The following is a 27,667-nucleotide window of genomic DNA, read 5'->3' on the forward strand; positions in this document are numbered from 1 at the left end:
TGATGTTCTAATTTGAGGGTCATCCAGCTGAAGACTGGGGGAGGAACTGATGTTGTTGGTTGAGGGTCGTGTAGCTGAGGACTCGGGGAGGAGCTGATGATGTTCGCGTTGAGCGTCTTTCAGCTGGAGACTCAGGGAGGAGCTGATTATCTTGATTCAGGATCATGGAGCTGGAGACGCAGAGAGGAGCTGATGTTCTAGTCAGTGGATCTTCCAGCTGTAGACCCAGAGAGGAGCTGATGTTCTAGTTTTGGGTTCTTGCAACTGCAGACCCAGAGAGGAGCTGATGTTGTAGATTGAGGTCGTGCGGCTGAAGACTTGGGGAGGAGCTGATGTAGTTTGAGGGGTCGTGCAGTTGAGGACTTGGGGAGGAGCTGATATTGTTGGCACTGAGGTTCTTTCAGCTGGAGACTCAGGGAGGAGCTGATAATCTTGATTGAGGGTCATGGACCTGGAGACCTGGACAGGAGCTGATGTTCTAGTTAGTGGATCTTCCAGCTGCAGAGCCAGAGAGGAGCTGATGTTCTAGTTTTAGGTTCTTACAGCTGCAGACCTGGAGAGGAGCTGATGTTCTAGATTGAGGGTCATGCAGCTGAAGACTTGGGTAGGAGGTGATGTTGTAGTTTGAGGGTCGTGCAGTTGAGGACTCGGGGAGGAGCTGATGTTGTTTGCGTTGACGTCTTTCAGCTGGAGACTGAGGGAGGAGCTGATAATCTTGATTGAGGGTCATGGAGCTCGAGACCCAGACAGGAGCTGATGTTCTAGTCAGTGGATCTTCAGCCACAGACCCAGGGAGGAGCTGTTGTTGTACTGTTTGGTTCTTGCAGCTGTAGACCCGAAGAGGAGCTGATGTTCTAGATTGAGGGTCATGCAGCTGAAGACTCGAGGAGTTACTGATGTAGTTTGAGGGTCGTGCAGTTGAGGACTCAGGGAGGAGTTGATGTTGTTCACGTGGAGAGTCTTTCACCTAGAGACTCAGGGAGGAGCTGATATTCTTGATTGAGGGTCATGGAGCTGGAGAGCCGGACAGGAGCTGATGTTCTAGGTAGTGGATCTTCCAGCTGCAGACCCGGAGAGGAGCTGATATTGTAGATTGAGGGTTATGCAGCTGAAGACTCGGGGAGGAGCTGGTGTCCTACTGTTAGGTTCTTGCAGCTGCATACCTGGAGAGGAGCTGATGTTCTAGATTGAGGGTCGTGCAGCTGAAGACTCGGGGAGGAGCTGGTGTTTTAGTTAGAGGTTTGTGCAGTTGAGGACTCGGGGAGGAGCTGATGTTGTTCGCGTTGAGGGTCTTTCAGCTGGAGACTCAGGGAGGAGCTGATAGTCTTGATTCAGGGTCATGGAGCTGGAGACACAGAGAGGAGCTGATGTTCTAGTCAGTGGATCTTCCAGCTGTAGACCCAGAGAGGAGCTGATGTTCTAGTTTTGGGTTCTTGCAACTGCAGACCCAGAGAGGAGCTGATGTTCTAGATTGAGGGTCATGTAGCTAAAGACTCGGGGAGGAGCTGATGTTGTAATTTGAGGGTCGTGCAGTTGAGGACTCAGGGAGGAGGTGATTTTGTTCTCATTGAAGGTCTTTCAGTTGGAGACTCAGGGAGGAGCTGAGAATCTTGATTGAGGGTCATGGAGCTGGAGACCTCGACAGGAGCTGATGTTCTAGGTGGTGGATCTTCCAGCTGCAGAGCCAGAGAGGAGCTGATATTCTAGATTGAGGGTTACACAGCTGAAGACTCAAGGAGGAGTTGATGTTGCGGCTTGAGTGTCGTCCACTTGAGGATTTCGGGAGGAGCTGATGTTCGTGTTGAGGGTCTTTCAGCTGGAGACTCAGAGAGGAGTTGATAATGTTGATTTAGGGTAATAAAGCTGGAGACCCGGACAGGAGCTGATGTTCTAGTTAGTGGATCTTCCAGGTGCAGACGCAGAGAGGAGGTGATGTTCTAGTTTATGTTCTTGCAGCTGCATACCCGGAGAGGAGCTGATGTTCTAGATTGAGGGTCATGCAGCTGAAGACTTGGGTAGGAGCTGATGTTGTAGTTTGAGGTTCGTGCACTTGAGGACTCAGGGAGGAGCTGATGTTGTTGGTGTTGAGGGTCTTTCAGCTGGAGACTGAGGGAGGAGCTGATAATCTTGATTGAGGGTCATGGAGCTGGAGACCCAGACAGGAGCTGATGTTCTACTCAGTGGATCTTCCAGCTGCAGACCCAGGGAGAAGCTGATGTTTTACTGTTCGGTTCTTGCAGCTGCAGACCCAGAGAGGAGCTGATGTTCTAGATTGAGGGTCATGCAGCTGAAGACTTGAGGAGTTACTGATGTTATAGTTTAAGGGTCGTGCAGTTGAGGACTCAGGGAGGAGCTGATGTAGTTCATGTTGAGAGTCTTTCACCTGGAGACTCAGGGAGGAGCTGATATTCTTGATTGAGGGTCATGGAGCTGGAGAGCTGGACAGGAGCTGATGTTCTAGGTAGGGGATCTTCCAGCTGCAGACCCGGAGAGGAGGTGATATTGTAGATTGAGGGTCATGCAGCTGAAGACTTGGGGAGGAGCTAATATTCTAATGTTAGGTTCTTGCAGCTGCATACCTGGAGAGGAGCTGATGTTCTAGATTGAGGGTCAGGCAGCTGAAGACTCGGGGAGGAGATGATGTTGTAGTTTGAGGGTGGTGAGCTGGAGACTCAGGGAGGATCTGATAATGTTGATTGAGGGTCATGGAGCTGGAGACCCAGATAGGAGCTGATGTTCTAGTTAGTGGATCTTCCAGCTTCAGAACCAGAGAGGAGCTAATGTTTTAGTTTTATGTTCTTGCAGCTGCAGACCCAGAGAGGAGCTGATGTTCTAGAATGAGGGTCATGCAACTGAAGACTCGGCGAGGAGCTGATATTGTAGTTTGAGAGTCATGCAGTTGACGACTCAGGGAGGAGCTGATGTTGTTGGCATTGAGGGTCTTTCAGCTGGACACTCAGAGAGAGCCTGTAATCTTGATTGTGGGTCATGGAGCTGGAGACCCGGACAGTAGCTGATGTTCTAGGTAGTGTATGTTCCAGCTGCAGACCCGGAGAGGAGCTGATGTTCTAGATTTTGGGTCATGCAGCTGAAGACTCGGGGAGAAGCTGATGTTGTAGTTGGAGTGCTGTGCACTTGAGGAATTTGGGAGGACCTGATGTTGTTCGCGTTGAGGGTCTTTCAACTGGAGACTCAGGGAGGAGCTGATAATCTTGATTTAGGGTCCTAAAGCTGGAGACCAGGACAGGAACTGATATTCTAGTCAGTGGATCTTCCAGCTGCAGACCCAGAGAGATGCTGATGTTCTAGTTTTAGGTTCTTGCAGCTGCAGACCCGGAGAGGAGCTGATGTTCTAGATTGAGGGTCATGCAGCTGAAGACTCGTGGAGGAGCTGATGTTCTAGTATGAGGATCTTGCACTTGGAGACCTGGAGAGGAGCTGATGTTCTAGATTGAGGGTCTTGCAGCTGCAGATCTGGAATGCAGCTGATGATCTAGATTGAGGGTCGTGCAGCTGAAGACTTGGTGAGGAGCTGATGTTGTTCTCGTTGAGGGTCTTTCAGTTGGAGACTCAGGGAGGAGCTCATGTTGTAGATTTAGGGTCACGGAACTGGAGACCTGGAGAGGAGGTGATGTTTTAGTTTGAGTGTCTTGCAGCTGCAGACCCGGAGAGGAGCTGACGTTCTAGTTTGAGGGTCTTGCAGCTGCAGACCTGGAGAGGAACTGATGTTCTAGTTTCAGGGTCTTGCAGCTGCAGACCTGGAGAGGAGCTGATGTTCTAGTTTGAGGGTCATGCAGCTGCAGGCCTGAAGAGGAGCTGATGTTCTAGATTGAGGGTCATGCAGCTGCAGACCTGGAGACAGCTGATGTTCTACATTGAGCGTCATGCAACTGAAGACTCGGGGAGTAGCTGAGGTTCTAGTTTGAGGGTCATGCAGCTGAATACCTGGTTAGGAACTGATGTTCTAGATTGAGGGTCATCCAGCTGAAGACTCGGGTAGGAGCTGATGTTGTGGTTTGAGGGTCGCTTTGTTGAGGACTCGGGGAGGAGCTGATGTTGTTCGCATTGAGCGTCTTTCAGCTGGAGACTCAGGGAGGAGCTGATAATCTTGATTGAGGGTCATGGAGCTGGAGACCTGGACAGGAGCTGATGATCTAGTTAGTGGATCTTCCATCTGCAGACCCAGAGAGGAGCTGATGTTCTAGTTTTAGGTTCTTGCAGCTGCAGACCCGGAGAGGAGCTGATGTTGTAGATTGAGAGTTATGCAGCTGAAGATTCAGGGAGGAGCTGATTTTGTAGTTAGAGGGTCATACAGTTGAGGTCTCGGGGAGGAGCTGATGTTGTTCACGTTGAGGGTCTTCCAGATGGAGACTCAGGGAGGAGCTGATAATCTTGATTGTGGGTCTTCGAGCTGGAGACCCGGACAGGAGCTGATGTTCTAGTTAGTGGATGTTGCAGCTGCAGACCTGGAGAGGAGATGATGTTCTAGATTGAGGGTTTTGCCGCTGAAGACTCATGGAGGAGCTAATGTTGTAGTTTGAGGGTTGTGCAGTTGAGAACTTTGGGAGGAGCTGATGTTGTTCGCATTGAGGGTCTTTCAGCTGGAGACTCAGGGAGGAGCTGATAATCTTGATTGAGGGTCATGGAGCTGGAGAGCAGGAGAGGAGGTTATGTTCTAGTTTTTCAATCTTCCAGCTGCAGACCCAGAGAGGAGCTGATATCCTAGTTTTAGGTTCTTGCAGCTGAAGACCCATAGAGGAGCAGATGTTCTAGGTTGAGGGTCTTGCAGCTGAAGACTCAGGGAGGAGCTGATGTTGTAGTTTGAGGGTCGTGCACTTGAGGACTCGGGGAGGAGCTGATGTTGTTCGCGTTGAAGGTCTTTCAGGTGGATACTCAGGGAGGAGCTGATAATCTTCTTTGAGGGTCATGGAGCTGGAGACCCAGACAGAAGTTGATGTTCTACTCAGTGTATCTTCCAGCTGCAGACCCAGAGAGGAGCTGATTTTCTAGTTTTAGGTCCTTACAGCTGCAGACCCAGAGAGGAGCTGATGTTCTAGATTGAGGGTCATGCAGCTGAAGATCAGGGAGTAGCTGATTTGCAGTTTGAGGGTCGTGCAGTTGCGGACTCGAGTAGGAGGTGATGTTGTTCACATTGAGGGTCTTTGAGCTGGAGACTCACGGAGGAGCTGGTAATCTTGATTGAGGGTCATGGAGCTGGAGAGCAGGACAGGAGCTTATGTTCTAGTTAGTGGATCTTCCAGCTGCAGACCCAGAGAGGGGCTGATGTTCTAGTTTTAGGTTCTTGCAGCTGCAGACCCGGAGAGGAGCTGATGTTCTAAATTGAGGGTCATGCGGCTGAAGACTCGGAGAGGAACTGATGTTTTAGTTTGAGAGTCGTGCAGTTGTAAACTCAGGGAGGAGCTGATGTTGTCGTTTGAGGGTCATGCAGTTGAGAACTCGGGGAGGGGCTGATTTTGTTCGAGTTAAGGGTCTTTCAGCTAGAGACTCAGGGAGGGGCTGGTAATCTTGATTGAGGGTCATGGATCTGGAGACCCAGACAGGAGCTGATCTTCTAGTTAGTGGATCTTCCAGTTGTAGATCCAGAGAGGAGCTGATTTTCTTCTGTTTGGTTCTTTCAGCTGCCGACCCGGAGAGGAGCTGATGTTCTAAATTGAGGATCGTGCAGCTGAAGGCTCGTGGAGGAGCTGATGTTTTAGTTTGAGGGTTGTGTAGTTGAGGGCTCAGGGAGGAGCTGATATTGTTGGCTCTGAGGGTGTTTCAGCTGGAGGAGCTGATAATGTTGATTGAGGGTCATAGAGCTGGAGACCCAGACAAGAGCTGATGTTCTAGTTAGTGGATCTTCCATATGCAGACCCAGGGAGGAACTGATGTTTTAATTTTCCATTCTTGCAGCTGCAGACCGGCAGAGGAGCTGATGTTCTAGATTGAGCGTCATGCAGCTGAAGACTCGGGGGGGAGCTGATGTTGTAGTTTGAGGGTCGTGCAGTTGAGGACTCGGGGAGGAGCTGGTGTTGTTCGCGTTGAGGGTCTTTCAGCTGGAGACTCACGGAGGACCTGATAATCGTGATTGAGCGTCATGGAGCTGGAGACTCAGACAGGAGCTGATATTCTAGTTAGTTGATATTCCAGCTACAGACGCAGGGAGGAGCTGATGTTCTAGTTTTAGGTTCTTGCAGTTGTAGACCCGGAGAGGAGCTGATGTTCTAGATTGAGGGTCATGCAGCTGAAGACTCAGGGAGGAGCTGATGTTGTAGATTGAGGGTCACGCATTTGTGGACTCGCAGAGGAGCTGATGTTGTTCGTGTTGAGGGTCTTTCAGCCGGAGACTCAGGGAGGAGCTGATAATCTTGATTGAGTGTGATGGAGCTGGAGACCTGGACAGGAGCTGATGTTCTGGTTAGTGGATCTTCCAGCTGCAGACCCAGAGAAGAGCTGATGTTCTAGTTTTAGGTTCTTGCAGCTGCAGACCTGGAGAGGAGCTGATGTTCTAGATTGAGGGTCATGCAGCTGAAGACTTGGGTAGGAGGTGATGTTGTAGTTTGAGGGTCATGCAGTTGAGGACTCGGGGAGGAGCTGATGTTGTTTGCGTTGACGTCTTTCAGCTGGAGACTGAGGGAGGAGCTGAGAATCTTGATTCAGGATCATGGAGCTGGAGACCCGGCCACTAGTTGATGTTCTAGTTAGTGGATGTTCCAGTTGCAGATCCAGAGAGGAGCCGATGTTCTACTATTTGGTTCTTGCAGTTGCAGACCCGGAGAGGAGCTGATGTCATAAATTGTGGTTCGTGCAGCTGAAGACTCAGGGAGGAGCTTATGTTGTAGTCTGAGGGTCGTGCAGTTGAGGACTCAGGGAGGAGCTGATATTGTTTGTGTTGAGGGTCTTTCAGCTGAAGACTCAGGGAGGAGCTGATAATCTTGATTGAGGGTGATGGAGCTGGATACCCGGACAGAAGCTGATGTTCTAGTTAGTGGATCTTCCAGATGCATACCCAGGGAGGAGCTGATGTTTTAGTTTTCCGTTCTTGCAGCTGTAGGCCCGCAGAGGAGCTGATGTTCTAGATTGAGGGTCATGTAGCTGAAGACTTGGGGAGGATCTGATGTTTTAGTTTGAGAGTCGTGCAGATGAAGGCTCGAGGAGGAGCTGATGTTGTAGTTTGAGGGTCATGCAGTTGAGGACTCGGGCACGAGCTAGTGTTGTTCGCGTTGAAGGTCTTTCAGCTAGAGACTCACGGAGGAGCTGATAATCGTGATTGAGCATCATGGAGCTGGAGATCCGGACAGGAGCTGATGTTCTAGTTAGTGGATCTTCCAGCTGCAGACCCAGGGAGGAGCTGATGTTCTAGTTTTAGATTCTTGCAGCCGCAGACCTGGAGAGAAGCTGATGTTCTAAATTGTGGGTCATGCTGCTGAAGACTCGGGGAGGAGCTTACGTTGTAGTTTGAGGGCCGTGTAGTTGAGGACTCAGGGAGGAGCTGATATTGTTGGCGTTGAGGTTCTTTCAGCTGGAAACTCAGGGAGGAGCTGATAATCTTGATTGAGGGTGATGGAGCTGGAGACCCAGACAGGAGCTGATATTCTAGTTAGTGGATCTTCCAGCTGCAGACCCAGGCAGGAGCTGATGTTCTAGTTTTAGGTTCTTGCAGCTGCAGACCCGGTGAGGAGCTGATGTTCTAGATTGAGAGTGATGCAGCTGAAGCCTCGGGGAGGAGCTAATTTTGTTGTTTGAGGGTCGTGCACTTGAGGACTCGCGCAAGAGCTGATGTTGTTCCTGTTAATGGTCTTTCAGCTGGCGACTCAGGGAGGAGCTGATAATCTTGATTGAGGGTCATAGAGCTGGAGACTCGGACAGGAGTTGATGTTTTAGTTAGTGGATCTTCCAGCTGCAGACCCAGGCAGGAGCTGATGTCCTAATTTGAGTGTCATGCAGGTGAAGACCCAGGGAGGAGGTGAAGTTCTAGTTTGAGTTTCCTGTGGCTGAAATCCCAGGGGGGAGCTAATGTTTTAGATTGAGGGTTGTGCAGCTGCAGACCCAGAGAGGAGCTGATATTCCAGTTTGAGGGTCTTACCGCTGCAGACCCAGTGAGGAGCTGATGTTGTAGTTTGAGGATCTTGCAGCTGCAGTCCCAGAGAGTAGCTTATGTTCTAGTTTTAGGGTAGTGCATCTGTAGACTAGGAGAAGACCTGATGTTCTGGTTTGTGGATCTTGTAGCTGCAGACCCATAGAGGAGCTGATGTTCTGGTTTAAGGATCTTGTTGCTGCAGATCCGGAGAGGAGCTGATGTTCTAGTTTGAGGGTCGTGCAGCTGGAGACCTGGAGAGGAGCTGATGTTGTACTCTGTGGATCGTGCAGCTGGAGACCTGGAGGGGAGCTGATGTTCTAGATTGAGGGTCATGCAGCTGCACACCTGCAGAGGAGCTGATGTTCTAGATTGAGGGTCGTGCAGCTGCACACCTGCAGAGGAGCTGATGTTCTAGATTGAGGGTCGTGCAGCTGCAGACCTGGAGAGGAGCTGATGTTCTAGATTGAGTGTCGTGCAGCTGATGACTCAGGGAGGAGCTGAGGTTCTAGTTTGAGGGTCATGCAGGTGAAGACCCTGAGAGGAGCTAATGTTCTAGATTGAGGGTCATCCAGCTGACTTGGGGAGGAGCTGATGCTGTAGTTTGAGGGTCGTTTAGTTGAGGACTCGGGGAGGAGCTGATGTTGTTCGTGTTGATGGTCTTTCAGCTGGAGACTGAAGGAGGAGCTGATAATCTTGATTGAGGGTCATGGAGCTGGAGACCTGGACAGGAGCTGATGTTCTAGTTAGTGGATCTTCCAGCTGCAGACCCAGGGAGGAGCTGATATTCTACTGTTAGGTTCTTGCAGCTGCAGACCTGGAGAGGAGGTGGTATTCTAGATTGAGGGTCATTTAGCTGAAGACTCAGGGAGGAACTGGTGTTGTTGTTAGAGGTTTATGCAGTTGAGGACTCGGGGAGGAGCTGATATTGTATTTTAAGAGTTGTGCAGTTGAGGACTTGGGGAGGAGTTAATGTTGTTTGCGTTGAGGGTCTTTCAGCTGGAGACTCAGGGAGGAGCTGATGTTCTAGTTAGTGAATCTTCCAGCTGGAGACCCAGGGAGGAGCTGATGTTCTATAGTTAGGTTCTTGCAGCTGCAGACCCAGAGAGGAGCTGATGTTCTAGATTGAGTGTCGTGCAGCTGAAGACAAGGAGGAGCTGATGTTGTAGTTTGAGGGTCATACATTTGAGGACTCAGGGAGGAGCTGATGTTGTTGGCGTTGAAGGTCTTTCAGTTGGAGACTCAGGGAGGAGCTGATGTTCTAGATTTACGGTCATGGAACTGGAGACCTGGAGGGAAGCTGATGTTGTAGTTTGATGGTCTTGCAGCTGCAGACCCGGAGAGAAGCTGATGTAGGCTCAGGGTCTTGCAGCTGCAGACCCAGAGAAGAACTGATGTTCTAGATTGAGGGTCGCACAGCTGAAGACTTGGGGAGAAGCTGATGTTCTAACTTGTGGGTTGTGCGGCTGAGGACTCGAGGAGGAGCTGATGTTGAGGGCTATGTGGCTGGAGATCCGGCGGGGAGCTGTTGTTCCGGTTTGTGGGCTGGGGAGCTGATGTTCCAGTTTGATGGCCATGCACCTGGAGACCCAGGGAGGAAGATGAAACTGGAACATCTGCTCCCCACAGTGCCTCCAGCTGCATGGCTCCGAAACTGGAACATCGCTTCCCACCCAGGTCTCCAGCTGCATGGCCGTGAAACTGCAACATCGGCAACCCCCGAGTCTCCAGCTGCAAGGCCCTCAAACTGGAACATCAGCTCCCCACCGGGTCTCCAGCTTCACGGTCCTCAAACTGGAACTTCAACTCCCCACCGGGTATCCAGCTGCACGGCCCTCAGACTGGAACATCAGCTCCCCACTGGGTCTCCAGCTGCACAGCCCTCAAACTGGAACAGTTTGAATCCGGCGGCGAGCTGATGTTCCAGTTTGAGGGCCGTGCAGCTGGAGACCCGGTGGGGAGCTGAAATTCCAGTTTGAGGGCTGTGCAGCTGGAGACCCGGGGGGAAGCTGATGTTCCAGTTGTAGGGCCGTGCTGCGGGAGACCGAGGGGTGGAGCTGATGTTCCAGTTTGCGAGCCGTGCAATTGATGACCCGGCGAGGAGCTGATGTTCAAGTTTGAGGTCTGTGCAGCTGGAGACCCACGGGGGAGCTGATGTTCCAGTTTGATGGCCGTGCAACTGGAGACTCTGCTGGGAGCCGATGTTGCAATTTGAGGGCCATGCAGCTGGAGACCCAGTGGGGAGCTGATGTTCCAGTTTGAGGGCTATGCAGCTGGTGACCTGGCGGGGAGCTGATGTTCCAGTTTGAGGGCCATGCAGCTGGTGACCTGGCGGGGAGCTGATGTTCCAGTTTGAGGGCCGTGCACTTGGAGACCTGGCGGGGAGCTGATGTTCCAGTTTGAGGGCCATGCAGCTGGATACCCGGTGGGGATTTGATGTTCCAGTTTGAGGGCCGAGCATCTGGAGACCCGGTGGGGAGCCAGTGTTGCAGGTTGAGGGCCGTGGAGCTGGAGACCCGGGGCAGAAGCTGATGTTCCAGCTTGAGGTGGTGCAGCTGGAGACCCAGGGGGGAACTGATGTTGCAGTTTGAGGGCCGTGCAGCTGGATACCCTGTGGGGAGCTGATGTTCCTGTTTGAGAGCTGTGCAGCTGGAGACCCTGTGGGAAGCTGATGTTCCTGTTTGAGAGCCGTGCAGCTGGAGATCTGGCAGGGAGCTGATGTTCTAGTTTGAGGGCCGTGAAGCTGGATACCTGGGGTGAAGCTGATGTTCCAGTTTGAGGGCTGTGCCTCTGGAGACCTGGTGGGGAGCCAGTGTTGCAAGTTGAGGGCCATGGAGCTGAAGACCCGGTGGGGTGAGCTGATGTTCCAGGTTGAGGGCCGTGCTGCTGGAGACCCAGCGGGGAGCTGATGTTGCAGTTTGAGGTGGTGCAGCTGGAGACCCGGGGGGGAACTGATGTTGCAATTTGAGGGCCGTGCAGCTGGAGACCCTGTGGGGAGCTGATGTTCCAGTTTGAGGGCCATGCATCTGGAGACCTGGTGGGGAGCCGATGTTTCAGTTTGAGGGCCATGCCTCTGGATACCCGGAGGGGAGCTGATGTTGCAGGTTGAGGGCCTTGGAGCTGGAGACCTGGGCGGGGATCTGATGTTACAGTTTGAGGGCCGTGAAGCTGGAGACCCGGTGGGGTACTGATGTTGCAGTTTGAGGGCCATGCAGCTGGATACCTGGTGGGAGCTGATGTTGCAGTTTGAGGGCTGTGCACCTGGAGCCCGGGGGTGGAGCTGATATTCCAGTTTGAGGGCTGTGCAGCTGGAGACCTGATGAGAGCTGATGTTCCAGTTTGCAGGCCGTGCATCTGGAGACCTGGCAGGGAGCTGATGTTCCAGTTTGAGGGCCGTGCATCTGGAGACCTGGTGGGGAGCTGATGTTGCAGGTTGAGGGCCGTGGAGCTGCAGACCTGGGCGGGGGGCTAATGTTCCAGTTTGAGGGCCATGAAGCTGGAGACCCGGGGTGGAACTGATGTTGCAGTTTGAGGGACATGCAGCTGGATATCTGGCTGGGAGCTGAAGTTGCAGTTTGAGGGCTGTGCACCTGGAGCCCCGGGGTGGAGCTGATATTCCAGTTTGAGGGCCGTGTAGCTGGAAATCTGGTGGGGAACTGATGTTCCAGTTTAAGGGCCCTGCATCTGGAGACCCGTGGGGATCTGATGTTCCAGTTTGAGGGTGGTGCAGGTGGCGACCCGGGCGGGAGCTGATGTTCTAGTTTTAGGGCCATGCAGCTGGAGACCCGGGGAGGAGCTGACATTCACTTTCGACGTCTCTGCAGGTGGAGACCTGGGGAGGAGCTGATGTTGTTCTAATTTGAGTGTGGTGCAGCTGGAGATCCAGGGATGAGATGTTCCTGCAGTTCAAATATGAGGGTCCCGGAGCTGGAATCTACATGAGGAGCCAATGCTGCCTCTGATGTCTTAGGTTGTGGAGCTGGAAACTCGTGGAGGAGCTGGTATTGGTGTTTCTAGTTGAGAGTCGTGGTATTTCCAGGGTTTCACAAAGGCCAGATTTTATTTCAGTTACTTAGAAGAGAAAGAAAATGTCTTCTGAAAGAGGTGAACTCAATCATTACCAATAGAAAAAGTATCCACTGTATTAATCTCTTATTAAAACAGGAAAATATAACATTTCCCCCCTTAGAATAATGTATATATATGTAACTTAAAGTTCTATCATATGTAGCCAAACAATAAAATCTGGAAACCAGCATGAAACCCCATTATTCACATGTTAAAATGTTGAAACTATGACCAAAATATGAATACTGCTAGAGTTATCAGAAAGACACAAGACAAAAAGCTTCTTGCATATGTATAAAGTAAATGTGATAATCTCAAAAAACTGTTCAAAATTATAATTACTTTCCAGTTTAAAAACTTCAATCCTAAAAAAAAAAAAAAAAAAACTATACACAAACCACTGATTTGCCCAGACCAAAAAAAGAAAGAAAGAAAGAAAAATCAGTGGTAAGGTAAGCAGGACCCAGAGGAGCTGATATTCACAGTTCTTACATGTACAACTCTTTCAGGAATTATTCATAAAGTACTTTATTTTACAACCTGCTTGTCTTGTAAAACGGAAGGTCTACTTTTGTACATAAAAGTTTTATACGGTATTAAAACCAGAACTGTATGTAAAATACTGCATCTAAATGTTTCTACATAACCTTGTTCCATTGGTTCATCGGTGACTTCTGCGGCTTCATCATCATTTTCTATGGATGATTCTGAAAGAATCTCTCCAGTTTTACTGTAATTGGATCCTGCTAATTCTTCTGTTTCACGGCAGTCAGAAGAACCACTACTTTCAGGGCCTTCGTTTTCATTACCTTCAGAATGTAGTAAATCTTTCTCAGCTTGAGACACATCACATTCCTCCATCTGATTATTTTCCTCAGAAGTCTCTTCATTCATAGTTGAGGCATCATCAGATTCTTTTTCTTGATTTTTTCTTTCTGGGATCATTTCTCTTGATGTCATAAAAGACTCTAAAAATAAGCAAATGTTGTTGTACTTAATTTTTATTTTGAAAATTCCTCCACGGTTAAGTTTCATGAATTCGGATGTTCTATAGTTCAAATCACATCCCCTGAAATTCAGCGGCAGCTACATACAGGTGGGAGAGAAGCCCAGCGTCGGCATTACAAGGAGTTCCGTGATGTACAATTCTTTCATGAAAACAATGAAAGCAAGAATTTGAGGATCTCCTTACTCCTCCCTTTTACGGATGGTCCCTCTCAATACCTTCTTCTTCCTCTTCGTCCTCTTCTTCATCCTCTTCTGTACACGCTGCTGGATACAACGGCTTTCTTTATCTTTATCCTGAGATGAAGATGATGCTTCTGTTTCTTCTACCATAACTGAAGAAATTTCGCTGCAAATCGTTTGACTGGCTGTTTCTCTGACTTCGTCTTTTTTGTCAAACCTGAGTCTTTTTACCTCATGCCCCTCAGCTTCCACAGCATCTTCATCTGGATGTTTATTTTTCAAAGGGCTCACTAAGGAGACTTCTGATTCAGATGTCAAAGAGTCACTGTGATTTTTCTCTTCATTTTGCTGCATATGTGCCTCTTTGCTGTCTGTGCTCTCAGGCAACCCATTTGTTGTCATGGGGGCTGACAAAGAAACCTTTGGTCGATTAAGTGGCCTGGGTGTCCCAGGCCCATTTATATTAGACCTCTCAGTATAGCTTGGTGCATTTCCAGGAAACATAACACCATTCATTCGATTTATACTATTGGAATTGTTTTTCTCTGAAGAAGGATAAACACAGCTAACAACCATCACGTTCTTTTCTACTCCTCTGAGAAATTTGTCTGTTCCTGTATAGTTTCTCCTTGGATCTCTTAACAATTCCCATAGTCGCTGAATAGTAAAAGGGATACCGTTAAATCCAGTGACAATTTTCAGTATTCTTTCCTTTGTTTCATCAAAGGGAATATATTCCACATTAGGGTTGGGAGGACCTCTTGGCTCAGGAGCTGAAGTTCTGAAATCGTCCATCACTTTCTCCAGTTTGAAAATAAAATAGCCTTTAAATTGGGACCACTGAATCTGTTTCTCCAGTCTTGGCTACATGACAAAGAAACCGATCCAGGACAGGACAAACTTTCTTTTTCCCCCTCTTCTCAAAGTCTTCCAGTGCCTCCTGGAGCCTGTCAATGTCTATGGCTTCCTGGAGTCCCTCACAGCCTCCGCCTCCCTCTGCGGGTCTCTTGGGGACCGGAACTCTTCCCCCCACCCCGCCACGTCCTCCCACTCCCTCGCACACACTCCAGCTCGCAGGCCAAGTGGGGTGGGGGGGAACGAAGGGAGCCAGGGAAACGTGTGAGAGAGGGAGACCGACAGAGCGAGCACCTCCCCCAAGCCGCTACCACCAACCCTCCAACATGGCGCCTGGCACGTCACCCTAAAAAGTTATTTCTTGGAGAAGTGATGGATGACAGAGATTAATCTGAGAGTTACTATTAATGGAGAAACTTAGAACTTACCATTTTTCCTGTGAGGTTTTGGTGCTGATACTGCTATTCTGTGAGTTCTGGCAATTGAGTCAGTTCCCACAGCCTGGTGATGCAGCAGGTGTCACAGAAGGACCCTGTCCCAGCTGGTCCTGCTCCACTGCTATGATGGTGTGGCCTCTGATCTGTGACCGTGTCTTGAGGGGAGACCAGGCCCTTGATCACAAGCGTATCCATGGTGAGGTTCCGTGGATGGAAGCTCATGGATGTTCCTTCCTGATGTTCATCTGCCACCTTGCTATTTAATGCATCTTGTTTATAACTGTCTTCCAAATATTGAATAGAAATAAAGCATTTGTACAGTATGGGTAAGGTATAAAGAATATTGACACATTGGACACAGTGGACCTCCACCAGGTTTAGGGAGCAGAATCTCAAGAGACATAACTTTGGATGCTCCCTGGAGGCCCTGCCTGAGTCCCAGTCCCTTCCCTTCTCCTATGGAGGGAATCGCTTCCTGCTTTAGTCTTTATTATTTCTACACTTTCCCTGATAGTACGTTTCTTTCACCGTACATTTACATCCCTGAAAAATATGCCATTTCATTTTGGAACTGTGTTTTGTTTTTGAGGCAGGGTCTTCCTCTGTTGCCTTGGCTGTAGTTTTGAACTTTGATGTGAGGAAATTCTCCTGCGTGGCTGCTCCTACACTGCATAGCTCTGAGCATCTGCTCTATATCTATTTTTGTCCTCCATTCCCTCCCTGAGACCCACCCACACTGACATGGTTCATTTTCATTGCTGCGTGATCTCCTGTCGTCTGAGGGGAACATGGGAAATGTCTTCATCTCCCTGTGGATGAGTGTTTGGCCAGGTGGGAGCCCTGAGGACTGTGTTTTGTTGGGAACGTTCTTGAGCATTTCTTTTGTACACAAGTGCAAGTTTCTTCTGGTCAGTAGCTTTCAAGTTTTAAAATTTCATCCCAGGTAAGAAATGTAAGTTTCCTCATAACCCACAACACACACTCTTTCATATACAAGCATAAGAGAAATATACTTCACAACCGTTCTCAGCAGTGCCTGGTGTTCCTGCTTCTCTCCATTCTCCCCAACAATGACATGGATTGTGTTGTGGGATTTTTGCCCGTCTGGTGGGTGTCATGTGATATGTCCCCGTGTTAGGCTGAGCCCCTTTTCATGTTTTCATTAGCCATTCCTCCACATTTCCTCTTCTGTGGAGGGTCGGTTCAGCTCTTTTGCCCAGTTTCTGTTAAGTTGTTTCAATTTTTGCACTTTTCCTTTATTATTCGTATTACTATGTTTTTGAGACAGAGTCTCACTCTGTCACCCAGGCTGGAGTGCAGTGGCGCAATCTCAGCTCACTGCAACCTCCATCTTCTGGGTTCAAATGATTCTCCTGCCTCAGCCTCCCAAGTGGCTGGGATTACAGACACGCACCACCATGCCCAGCTAATTTTTATATTTTTACTAGAGATGGGGTTTCACCATGTTGTCCAGGCTGGTCTGAAACTCCTAACCTGAGGTGATTCTCCCACTTCAGCCTCCCAAAGTGCTAGGATTATAGGCATGAGCCACCATGCCCGGCGTGCCTTTTTCTTTTTCAAAAGGACTCTTTCTAGATTATACCTATTCATTCCGGTGACTATATGTGTGGCAAAGATGGGTTTGAATCCACCAGGATAAACGTGCTGGATCTCCTCTCTGATGGGAGAAGAGACAGAGAGGGATAGAAGGGTGCAGAGAATCAGAGCCAGGAGGAGGCCGAGTCAGGCGGGGGTTGCAGGCTGCTGTGAGGACTTGGCTCCTTCTCTGAGTCGGGTGGGATTAGCAGGGGATTTGAACAGAGGAACCGTGGGATCTCCCTTATGCATTTCTGCCATGGTTGGCTCAGCTGAATGCACCTCTTGAACAAGACTTGGCCTTGGACACCCAGAGGCCCTTGGTTGAGGGTTTACCTCCTGGCATGGCCACTGACACATCCACGTTTGGCTCCCACACGGCTTGGCGGCCCCAAGACCTGCTCTGCCTGGGCTTCTCATTGGTGGCATTTCTCAAGTTTGTCCCCTCAAGTCTGCCCCATCCGGAAAACCAAACGCCTCTCTCTCCTACATGGAAACCCCCGTCAGCACCTCGTCCTGACTCACAGGGCATCCCGTCAACATCACAGTCCCAACCTTCCCACACGGACAAGCTCATGGGACCCCGTGATGGACCAGGACAGCGCCAGCACTAAGACGTGCCCTGAAACTCACAGGAAGAGCGGACCAAGAAGACGGGAACAGCACGGGGCACTGCGAACTGCAAACGCCCACGATACTGTGAGAGATGGAGAAAGGTACGGCCATAGCTGACAGAAAATGTTACTCAACATTTATTAAAGGCCTAAATGGAGAACATAACGCTATCAAACCCTTAGGTAAAAACACGGGAAAATTTGTATGGCCTGGGGTTAAATGAAAAGTTCTTAGACATGACACCAAAAGCATGATTCATAAAAGATTGACAAATTCAATTTAGTCATAAATTTAAAATTATAATTCTATAAAGCAATATAAAAATCTAAAGAGAATGAAACACAAACTATGGTCTAGAAAAAAACATTTGTGAATCACACATCTCACAACGTATTGGCACGCAGAATATATGAAGAACCATCAAAACTTAACTATAAGAAATTAAAAACCCCAGTATTAAAGAGAGGGCAAATATTTGAATGGAGGCCTCATCAAAGTAGGTATAAGGAGGGCATATTGCTCGAGAAAGAGGCTCAACATCATAGAGACGCTGGGGAAATGCCAGTCAACAGTACCTCTGCAAATCTATTAAAATGGCTAAAAACAGACAAAAACCATGGGCCAACCCAGGTTCTAGTGATGATGCAGAGGAATTGGGACCCTCATAAGCTGCAGTGGGAATGGGAGGGGTCCCGCCATGCTGGAAAGTGGTCCGGGAGTTTCTTATGAAGTTAAGCACATCCTTACCACGTCATCCAGCAACCCCGCTCCTGAAATGTCCCCCAAGAGAAAACTTAAACGTGCACACACAAACCTGCACACAAGTGTTTAGGCTTCATTCCTCATTGCCAATAACTGGAAGAAAACACAATGTCCATCGGCAGGAGCAGGAGAAGGCGTGAACCAACGCGGATGCTTCCACGTAGGGGGCACCAACCAGCAGTGGAAAGATGCACCCAAATGCCCCAGGTCTCCCAGGCCACATGCCCGGTGAAGGAAGCTAGTTTTGGTGGGCACAGGCCGAAGAATGCCAACACATGACGTCTTGGAGAAGACAGTGTACCATGTTGGGGAGCAGGGCAGTGGTTTCGAGGGGCTACGGGTGGAGGGGCGAATGGAGGAGCTCTCTGGGGCGATGGCGTGAGCACCTGCACCTCAATGTGGGCTGCTGCGGCTGAGGGGCTGCGCAGCAAACACTGGCTTCAGTACATGCAGACTGAAGGAGGAAGGCTCCCACAACTCAAAGACAGAGGGTGTCACCTCCATGAAACAAAAACATATTTAAAAAAAACTCTTAAAATTAAGAAAAAAACAGAAAAAGTATTTCGTAAGCACATTGACTTTGAGTTGCCATGATCTACCTGGGAGCATGGAACTGAAACCACAGGCTTGGCAATCCCGGAGGGAGAGGGTGGAGGGTTTAGACCTCAGTTGAAGGGCTCAGTACCTGGCTATAGGAAATAACATTTAAAAAGCAGCAGGCTGGAAATAATTTCTGCTGATGAGGTTGCATTTCTCCAGAGAGCCGGCAGAGTAAATTAAAGCAATATAGTCTTGCTCTGTTGCCCAGGCTGCAGTGCAGTGGCGCCATCTCCGCTCACTGTCAGCTCCGCGGGAGAATCTCTTGAACCCTGGAGGCAGAGGTTGCAGTGAGCCGAGATCGCGCCATTCCACTCCAGCCTGGGCAACAAGAGCAAAACTCTGTCTCAAACCAAACAAAATTAGATAACTAACCCAGGACTAAAACAGTGTAACTTAAAAAAAAAGTCTAGGAGGTATTATGTTCATTCCCCGCAAGCCAATAGAGGCCACGTCTGGGGCATACATTTAAAAAAAAGATCCTTAAGATAAAGTTATGGTCACAAATATGTTGTGTACGGTGTTATTAAGAGCAAAAATGGGAAACAACCCAAATATCAATAAAATGGGACTGAACCCTTGCAAATTTACTAAAATAACTGAAAATTGTTAAACATGCACAAGACGAAGATTTTTAATAATTTAAAGTGAAAAGACAGGAAACATAATTACTAATGATTATTGGTTTATTTTTCATGCCACTTCATTCCACAAAAATATTTCAGACACCTTAGAAAAAGACACATTAGAAATATTAAAATACTATCTGAACCAGAAGCAAAATCAGGGTAAGGTAGCAGACAGGCGTATAAGCCAAAGGGATCTACCCAGCTTTCAAAGCTGACCACGGCCGTGCGCAGTGGCTATGTCTGTAATCCCTGCACTTGGGGAGGCCGAGGAGGGAGGATCACTTGAGGCCAGAAGTTCGAGACCAGCCTGGGCAACAGCAAGATCCCGCCTCTACAAAAAATTTAAAAATCAGCCGGAAGCCAGAGGCTGGGGACATGGCTGAGGATCGCTCCCCCCTCCCTCGGAGGCCGGAAACCGACGGTCACTCCCGCTCACTAGAGGCCGGAGGCCCCGGGCCGCTCCCGCCCACCTCCGCGGATGAGCGCCGCCCCTTGGATCCCATTCCTTGTGGTCTGGACGTTCAGGCCCTCTCGGTCTGGGAGATCCCGGAGAACCACCCACGGGGCTTTAAAAAATGTTGGTGCCCAACACCTCCCCGAAATAGGGCCCGCCCTATCTCGGTCGGGGAGCGCAGGACCTCTGTGTCCACCCAACGGCACCGTCCGCGGGTCCACTTTGCGCAGGCGCGGTGCCCCCGCCCTTTAGACCCTGTCCCGGGCGTGGCGTCGTGCGCAGGCGCGGTGTCCCCCAATACCGCCCCCCCCTTGACCCGGGCGTGGTGCGCGGGTCGAGTCCCCCCCCCCCCCCAGCTCTACCGGGGTGTGTTGCGCAGCCGCAGTCTGCGCAGGGACTGGCGGGACTGCGCGGCGGCGACTACCGACATATCGGGGGTTCGGGGCCTGTCGCGCCTGCTAAGCGGTTGGCGCCTGGCGCTGGCCAAGGCGGTGAGTCCCTGCGGCGGACCGGGGCGGGGCAGGGCAGGTGGGGGGGCGAGGCGGCGGTAGGAGCGGGACGGTCCCCAGCGGGTCCGAGCGGAGCAGGCGGCGGTAGGAGCGGGACGGTCCCCAGCGGGTCCGAGCGGAGCGGGCGCCGGGTCCCCGCGCCCCCTGCCCGGGGATCGGGAAGGGGCTGGGAGAGCCCTGGGACGGTGCGAGGGGGAGCCGCGTGGTGTACTCGGGGGCCTGGGGAGCTCGGTCCTTAGCAGGTAGTCCGCGTCCCGGTGAAGGTCACGACCCCGCGGGCTTGCTGGGCGTCCCCTCCGCCGCTTTGGTCCGGGCCTGGGGTCCGGCGACTTCGCGGGCTGAGGTAGCCCCTCGCCTCAGTGCCTGGCGGGTGGACTCGGGGAGGAGTCGTGTCTGCCGAAGGTCACCGGGGTGGAGCCCTGGCTGGGCCAGGAGTCTGAGGACCTCTGTGAGGGTTGTCCTGAGGGACCGCCCGCATCCGGTGGGTGGGGCCGGCGGGGCGGGTGAAACTGCCCGGGTGGATGCGAGGAGTGGCCGGGCTCGGCCGCGTGGGCGTCCGGTGGGAAGCGCGGCGCGATCGAGCTTGAGCTTGCAGTTCCCGTTTCCAGAAAGCGCAAATCTGTGCATGTCCACTTCGGGACCTTGTAAGCTAAGGGCCTCTACTTTGGGTCCTGTTTGGTGGCCCTTGTGCCACCAAAAACGTGCCAGTGTTTAAAAGCAGCTGTGCCAGTTTTTAAAAATGAGACGGAGAGCTCAGGGCACTGACCGAGCGAGGACTCCAGGACCTGTGCTTGCCTATGCGCTGAGTACCTGGAGGGCCGGGCTCCGCTTAGTCCAGGACGATGGTCAGGGTTATACTTCCCTGAGCCCTTGCTCTCTGAGTTTGTCTGAATGTGCCCTCTACGATTGCATCTTCAGAATCGGCCTTCTGGGATTGTATTTAATCAAGCTAAATTGGATAGGTTTAGTTTGGTTCTTTTAAATGAACTTACCCACCCACCTCCTTAATTACAAAGTAATTTTAAATTGCAGAGTAAAAATCTCAATAGGAACCAAGGCATTCAGCAATATTGATTTGAATTATGCCTGTAATTGTGCAGTTTTCTCCTTTTTGAAATAGTTATTAAAAATCTCTTTGAATTAAATGTGAGGATTAGTCATACAGCCATCCTGTCAACATTAGAAAGCATGTAAACCGTTCTAGTGTGTTGCTGTGGTTGGTGCTGACTGAGCAGAGACCCCCGCCGCATCTTGGGCTCTTAGGAGCTGCTAGGAGGGCGTCCACAAGCAGGAAGTAAAGCCCATGGTCAGTGGGACTTTTTAGGGGAAATGGTAGCTTGTGATTGGAGAAAAATTAGATAGAGCTAGTTCCTCTGTCCTCAACCCAGATGGTGCCCAGTGTTCCTTCTGCAGACTAAGACCCCAGGCACCTCAGACAAGATGGCAAGATAGCAAAACGGAACCAAAATTTAGTCTTGGGTTTTGTAAAAGTCTTTTTTACAAAAAAAACTTGATGAAGGTAGTTTTTGCTACAGAAAGTCGTGCGTTTTTAGGTTCTTCGTTGGCTGCCTTTGTGATTGTGTAGGTTGTACATGCAGATTAGTTTCTTGCTGATGATTTATAGGTGCATTTTATTCGATGAGGACCCCTTACTTTGCTAGATTTCGTATATTAATGTCGCTGCACTTCTTCCTTTTCCCCCTCCACCTCCTAATCCTGTCATCTGAAATTCTGTATTGTTAAGCAAGGTCGAAGTATTCCTTTTAGTTATATGTTCCCCATTTTATTTCTTAGAGGAAATGTTTGATAGTTTCTCCTAAGAAAATTAATAATTGGCACAAAAGACTAGTTTTGTGTCAAAACTAGTTTTGAGTTTTATCTAAAGACTGACATTGGCTTAAAGTTGGGCTTTCCGAATTCAGAAATCTGCCCCAGATTAGATTTAGATGCAGAGAGTTAGTGTCCTTTTCCCCAGGGGGATGGCGTGATAATTTGTTCAAGATTGTGTTATAGTAGCTGCCCCTTTTAAGCTAGCTCTGTGTGTGTGTGGTGGGGGGTGGGCAGTGTGTATTCCACATCAACATCCTAGAAAGAACAAATAAACATTTAGTGATCTCACTGTTTCTACTTACGTTTGGTATAATATACTGTTTTTATAGGTGCTATTACCTATGTTAATAGGGCACTTTACAAAATTTTCAAGAACGTTTGTATTAAAATTATTTCAAAGACTTCTTTCTTAAAATATGATTTTACCGTGTAAAAAATTATACTGAGGTAGAAGAATATTCATTCTTTCTCGTTTTCTGAAGAAAGTAAAAACTAAATTAGCTTATGTCAATAAAAACAGAGACTAGAAATTGGAGAAATGAATAATTTTTTATCCCACATAGTAAGTAATTTCTGAATTGCAAGTATTTCTAAATACTTGAAGACATCCCTCACGTCCCCTCTTCCGATTGCTGAGTGTATAATTTCCTAAAGCTTTTTTTTCCTTTTCTTTTGTTTTTTGGAGACATTGTCTCACTCTGTCGCCCAGGCTGGAGTACGGTGGCACAGTCTAGGCTTACTGCAACCTCTGCCTCCTGGGTTCAAGGAATTCTCCTGCCTTAGCTTCCCAAGTAGCTGGGATTACAGGTGCCCGCCATCACGCCCAGCTAATTTTTAGTAGAGAGGGGGTTTCGCCATGTTGGCCAGACTGGTCTCGAACTCCTGACTTCAGGTGATCCGCCCACCTTGGCCTCCCAAAAATGCTGGGATTACAGGCGTGAGCCACCGCGCCCAGCCCCTAAAACTATTCTTTATGATATTTCTGAGACTACTCAGTGGTCTTCTAAAATGCCGCCAGCAGAATGGAAAACATATCCCCTAAATGGCTGGCCAATCTTAGCATATGGGACAGTGTCACCTCTCTCACACAGAGCCACTAAAAACTAAACACTAAAACCAGTTTTCATGAGTAAAGGTTTCTAAGATGGAAAATTTAAGCAGCGAGATATCTCAAGTTGTAGATGTTGGCCAGGAAAAAGCCAGCAGCAGCCAGGCAGGGGAGAGTGTGCATCTGACATCCTCCTGTGTGATGAAGGGATGACACCTCTTCCCTCTGGGCTGTCAGCTTTTACTGTTCCAGGATACAGATGTCCTGATTCAGTGTCCAGTGCCTTTTGAACTGACCGCAAGCCCTCATGGACAATTGGAACTGTAATGTGGAAAGGGCTCTGATGGAGCCAGTTAAAATGCTTCATTATTTGCAAAATACCACATACAGTAAAACGATCTAGATGTCTTTCCCCTTCTCCACTAAGTTGCATAAATTAAGATTTCACAGAGGAAGTGTGCCTTTTTCATTTCGTATCTGAGTCAGTGAGTATCCTGTTTGGAAACAAGCTTCATCCTGGTTTTCTAGAGTGCCAAGTCAGGGTGGAAAGGAGGACCTGGGGGCTCAGTCGTTCCTTGCCCCTTGGGCTGCCCTTCAGGGTTAAGTAGAGGGTCCCAGCTGAGCTCTCTGGATGCACAGGAGCACCTGGATACATCAGAAGGGGAACAGTTTGCAAGGGGAAATTTGAATTACTGTTCCCCACAGCATTTGTTCCTTCAGGACACTAACCCTCTGGATCTGTGTGTTCTGTATCTCCAGTGGCCAACAGTGTTGCAAACAGGAACCCGAGGTTTTCACTTCACTGTTGAAGGAACACGAGGGCATCTGCTAAAGTTTCAGGTTCCGTAAGTTCATGCTTTTTGTTCCATTATAAATGATTTTTTTGGCTTGGGGATAAGGATCTATACAGTTTGTTTTCATATGAGTCATCACATAGGAGAACAATTTCTCATAGGTATCCAATGCATGCTGAAATTATTTTCAGTGTAATACTACTTAATTGCAAGTCCAAATATAAACATAGATGTGAACATTTTTACTGTATCTCTTATGTATCTATAAACTAGATTTAAATTTAGGTCAAGTAAAGCAATAAATTAAAATGAACAGTATGTGCTGTGATAGATGATAAAATCCTACTGAAAATAGGACCGTGGGGCCCTTCCGGTGTGGGTTCCTTGGTATTGAGTGTGCCTGTTCTCTCTCTGTTGGAAAACCGAAACTTGCTGCAAAGTTCTTTTCTCATAAGCTCACAATAGTGACTGAATACTCCTTGGCACCTTCTCAGGCATAAGCATAGGCAAGGCCCTGAAGTAGAGTTGTGGTCCTCAGTCTGATCCCATGGAATAGACCCTCTACCATTCATAGAATCTGATTGTCAGTCCCTTCTCCAGGTGCGAATGTGCCCACTTCTCCCCGCACTGTTCAGGGCTCAGCCCCAGGACAGGATGGAGGCCCTGTGTGCCCAGCAGTTGCTTGTTTTATCTTTGTCAAGCTCTTTCACTGTCACAAGAGTCTTCATGTTTGTCATAGTGGAACATGTGATTGACAGGTGAATTTTTCTTTTCCAGATTTCTGCTCAGTATCCAGTAGTGGATCATGAATTTGATGCAGCGGTGGTAGGCGCTGGAGGGGCAGGCTTGCGAGCTGCATTTGGCCTTTCCGAGGCAGGGTTTAATACGGCATGTGTTACAAAGCTGTTTCCTACCAGGTCACACACTGTTGCAGCGCAGGTAAGAGAAAGGTGCCCCACTGTGCTCCCACTCCGTGCAGGTCCTGCACAGCCTCACACTTTCTACCTGGGCAGCCTCCTGCCTCCTCCCCGTGCTCCAGCCACATGGCCTCTTGCTGTGCCTTACTCACTCAGCTCACCCTCTCAGGGGTCTCTCCCTGGAGCCTCTTCCCTGAGGACTTTGAAGGGCGGGAGCCTTGTTGTCAGTCTTAATTGAGACTCCAGTCACACTTGGGTTTTCTCTGACCATCTCGCCTGCTACCCTCCCCACCCACCCCTCCCTCCCCAACACCTTCTCTGACCATCTCGCCTGGTACCCTCCCCACCCACCCCTGCCTCCCCACCCACCCCTGCCTCCCCACCCACCCCGGCTGCCCCAACACCTTGAGGAAAGGAGATCATCTAAAAAGGAGGAATCAGAAGTTAGGCTGGGGAAGAAAAGGGCAAGGGTTTCATTTGTCCCTGTGCTGCTGTCTTCTGGGACTCTCTGAGGGGTAAGATGGCAATGGGCACACACAACCAAAGGAAGTAGGGGTACAGGGGAGTGTGACTCTGAGTATGGAGTTTATTACTTGGCAGGAAGCACTTGTAATCTTTAACACATGCCCGTAAATGCCATTGGGAAGATTTGTTAATGAAATTATCCGGAAAGATTTGTGGAGTACCTTTTCTGTGCCAGATATGTTAGGTAATAAGCATATTACAGGTAGCCTCTCACTCACTGCTCCAGTCAGCCCTTCCTGGAGCTCCCTCTGTCTCCACCACACAGATGAGGAGACTGAGGCTAAGGGATGGAATCACTGGGTGAGCTGGGAAGGGGTTGTGATCTGGAATCTGTCAGGCCTCGCTGCTCCTCTGCTGAGGTCAGCCCTCACTGGGAGTCACTGCTTGAGTAGTTGGCTTTCTCTGAGTCCCCCAGTGGGTGGATTTGGGCCTGGAAGACAAAGTTGGGGCTCCTGTTTGTGGCTTGTAAGGAGTGGTTGGTGTTTCCAGGTTGGAATCAATGCTGCTCTGGGGAACATGGAGGGGGACAACTGGAGGTGGCATTTCTACGACACCGTGAAGGGCTCCGACTGGCTGGGGGACCAGGATGCCATCCACTACATGACGGAGCAGGCCCCCACTGCCATGGTCGAGGTGATGGGCGGGAGGCTGTGGGTGCTCTCGTGGTCTGTTTCTAGTACAAGAGTCCTGGAAAAAATGTAAGCAATGGAGGCAGATGTGGCAGCCGAAAGAATGGTGATGAGCAAAGCTCACAAGAGAAGTCTTTGTCTGTCATGAACTATGCATTACATGTAAAAAGAAAAACTTGTCTTTGATGAAGTGTTGACATATTCATAAAATAGATTACTTCAGGTTTGCAGATTTGTATTAAAGTTGTTTAGTGTAGATTAGCTGTGAATATCTTGAGTCCTTTAAGGTAATAAGATTTTTGTTTGTTTTTATCTTTCAGAGCTAGAAAATTGTGCCATGCCGTTTAACAGCACTGAAGATGGGAAGATTTATCAGCATGCATTTGGTGGACAGAGCCTCAGGTTTGGAAAGGGCGGGCAGGCTCATCGGTGCTGCTGTGTGGCTGACCGGACCGGCCACTCAATATTGCACACCTTATATGGGAGGGTAAGGCCACCGCCGGTCCACCTGAGACAGGACATGTAGTGCTGGGGCTTATGGTGACAGCAGGGAATGGGTTAGGGTGCTCAGTGAGTCCACCAGAGATTATGTAGAAAGCAACAGAGAACAGCGGTGTGCGGCACATGCAGCGACTGTTGATGTGACAGGACTAGACATGTGCCTTGAGGAGCTGCCCCTAAGGCAATGTGTGACTTCTTGCATCTATTTTGGAAAGTTGAATTGGTAATCTTATATACCAGGTTTTAACTTGGGATATGTGACACTCAGCATATAAGAACAGAGCAGGCAGGCCAGGCACAGTGGCCCACGTCTGTAATCCCAGCAGTTTAGGAGGCCAAGGCAGGAGGATCACTTGAGACCAGAAGTTTGAGGCCAGTCTGGAGAACATAGCAAGACCCTGTCTCTACAAAAAGTTTAAAAAGTAGCTGAGCATGGTGGTACATGCTTGTAATCCCCGTTCCTCAGGAGGCTGAGTCAGGAGGATCACTTGAGACCGTGAGCCGTGTTTATAGCACTCCAGCCTGGGCAACAGGAGACCTGTCTCAAAAAAAGAAAAAGAACAAGTATTTTAAGGCTCTTTTACCACCTCTGAGTTCCTGAATGGATTGGTTTTGTTTGTTTGTTTTGTTTTGCTTTGTTTTTGAGACAGAGTCTCACTCTGTCACCGAGGCTGGAGTGCAGTGGTGCGATCTCTGCTCACTGCAACCTGTGCCTCCCGGGTTCAAGCGATTCTCCTGCCTCAGCCTCCAGAGTAGCTGGGACTACAGGTGCACGCCGACACGCCTTGCTGATTTTTTGTGTTTTAGTAGAGACAGGGTTTCCCATGTTGCCCTGGCTGGTCCCGAACTCCTGAGCTCAGGCAGTCCACCCGCCTCGGCCTCCCGAAGTGCTGGGATTATAGGCATGAGCCACCACACCCGGCCATGGATTGTTTTAATATTAACTTATCACTGGACAAAGACTTGAGGTGACAATAGTTCCTGGGTAATCAGGGTCCACTTTGGCATGACCAAATAATATTCTGAACAGTATTGATTCAGAGTAATCAGTATTCCGAACTATGTTGTTTTCTGATGAATGGGGACGGATCATTAATTTGCAGGTTGTTAGAACACCAGTGACTTCTGTGTGGGTGAGTGCATTGAGAAGTGTGTGGTGGGAGGAGACAGTGGCTCCGTCCGGAGCAGGAGCTGTCACGTGGGGAGCTGGCCCAGGCTTACGAGAGCTACTTGCGCTGGCTGAGGGAACAGCAGGTCCAGGCGGGCAGCGCTGTCCGATGCCTACCTTTCTGCGCTGCCGGAATCTGCTCATCTGCAACCGTCTGCTTTGGTAGCTGCCAGCCACGTGGGGCTGTTGCTAGTGTGGCTGGTGTCGCTGAAGAGCTAAACGTTTTGATTTATTTTAATTAATTAAGTGGTTATGTGTTGCCAGCAGCTCCCATCTGGGCTGTGACCCCATGGTCTGTGGACCTCACTCTGGCACCAGATTCTGAGTGCAGCTGCATGTGGCCACCGGACAGTGTGGAGTGCCTCTTCGGGTTGTGTAGAAATAGGAAATGTGTCACCAAAATAGGAGCTGTTGCTGCTGCGTTCTGTAGCACACCTGCCTTGTTTGTACTGCTCGGCGTGGAATGCC

The 27,667-nt window shown here is 49.6% G+C and overlaps 1 protein-coding gene, 1 long non-coding RNA gene and 1 pseudogene across 2 annotated transcripts; 2 read left to right on the forward strand and 1 right to left on the reverse strand.

Moving 5' to 3' along the window:
* LOC129032718 (succinate dehydrogenase [ubiquinone] flavoprotein subunit, mitochondrial-like) overlaps positions 1–27,667 on the forward strand; it is a 56,381-nt pseudogene that overhangs the window by 12,701 nt on the left and 16,013 nt on the right.
* On the forward strand, positions 11,337–12,333 carry LOC134739104 (uncharacterized). Its single transcript, XR_010125608.1, has 2 exons — positions 11,337–11,489; positions 11,902–12,333. It is a non-coding gene; the product is annotated as an uncharacterized LOC134739104 (long non-coding RNA).
* Positions 12,674–14,759, reverse strand: LOC129032716 (serine/threonine-protein phosphatase 4 regulatory subunit 2-like). Its single transcript, XM_054480430.2, is given in 3 exon segments — positions 12,674–13,113; positions 13,370–13,414; positions 13,417–14,759. Coding segments are annotated over 3 exon segments (1,197 nt in total). The 5' UTR covers positions 14,129–14,759.

The sequence above is a fragment of the Pongo pygmaeus genome, chromosome 2 (genome assembly GCF_028885625.2).
Source record: "Pongo pygmaeus isolate AG05252 chromosome 2, NHGRI_mPonPyg2-v2.0_pri, whole genome shotgun sequence".
Taxonomy (NCBI): domain Eukaryota; kingdom Metazoa; phylum Chordata; class Mammalia; order Primates; family Hominidae; genus Pongo; species Pongo pygmaeus.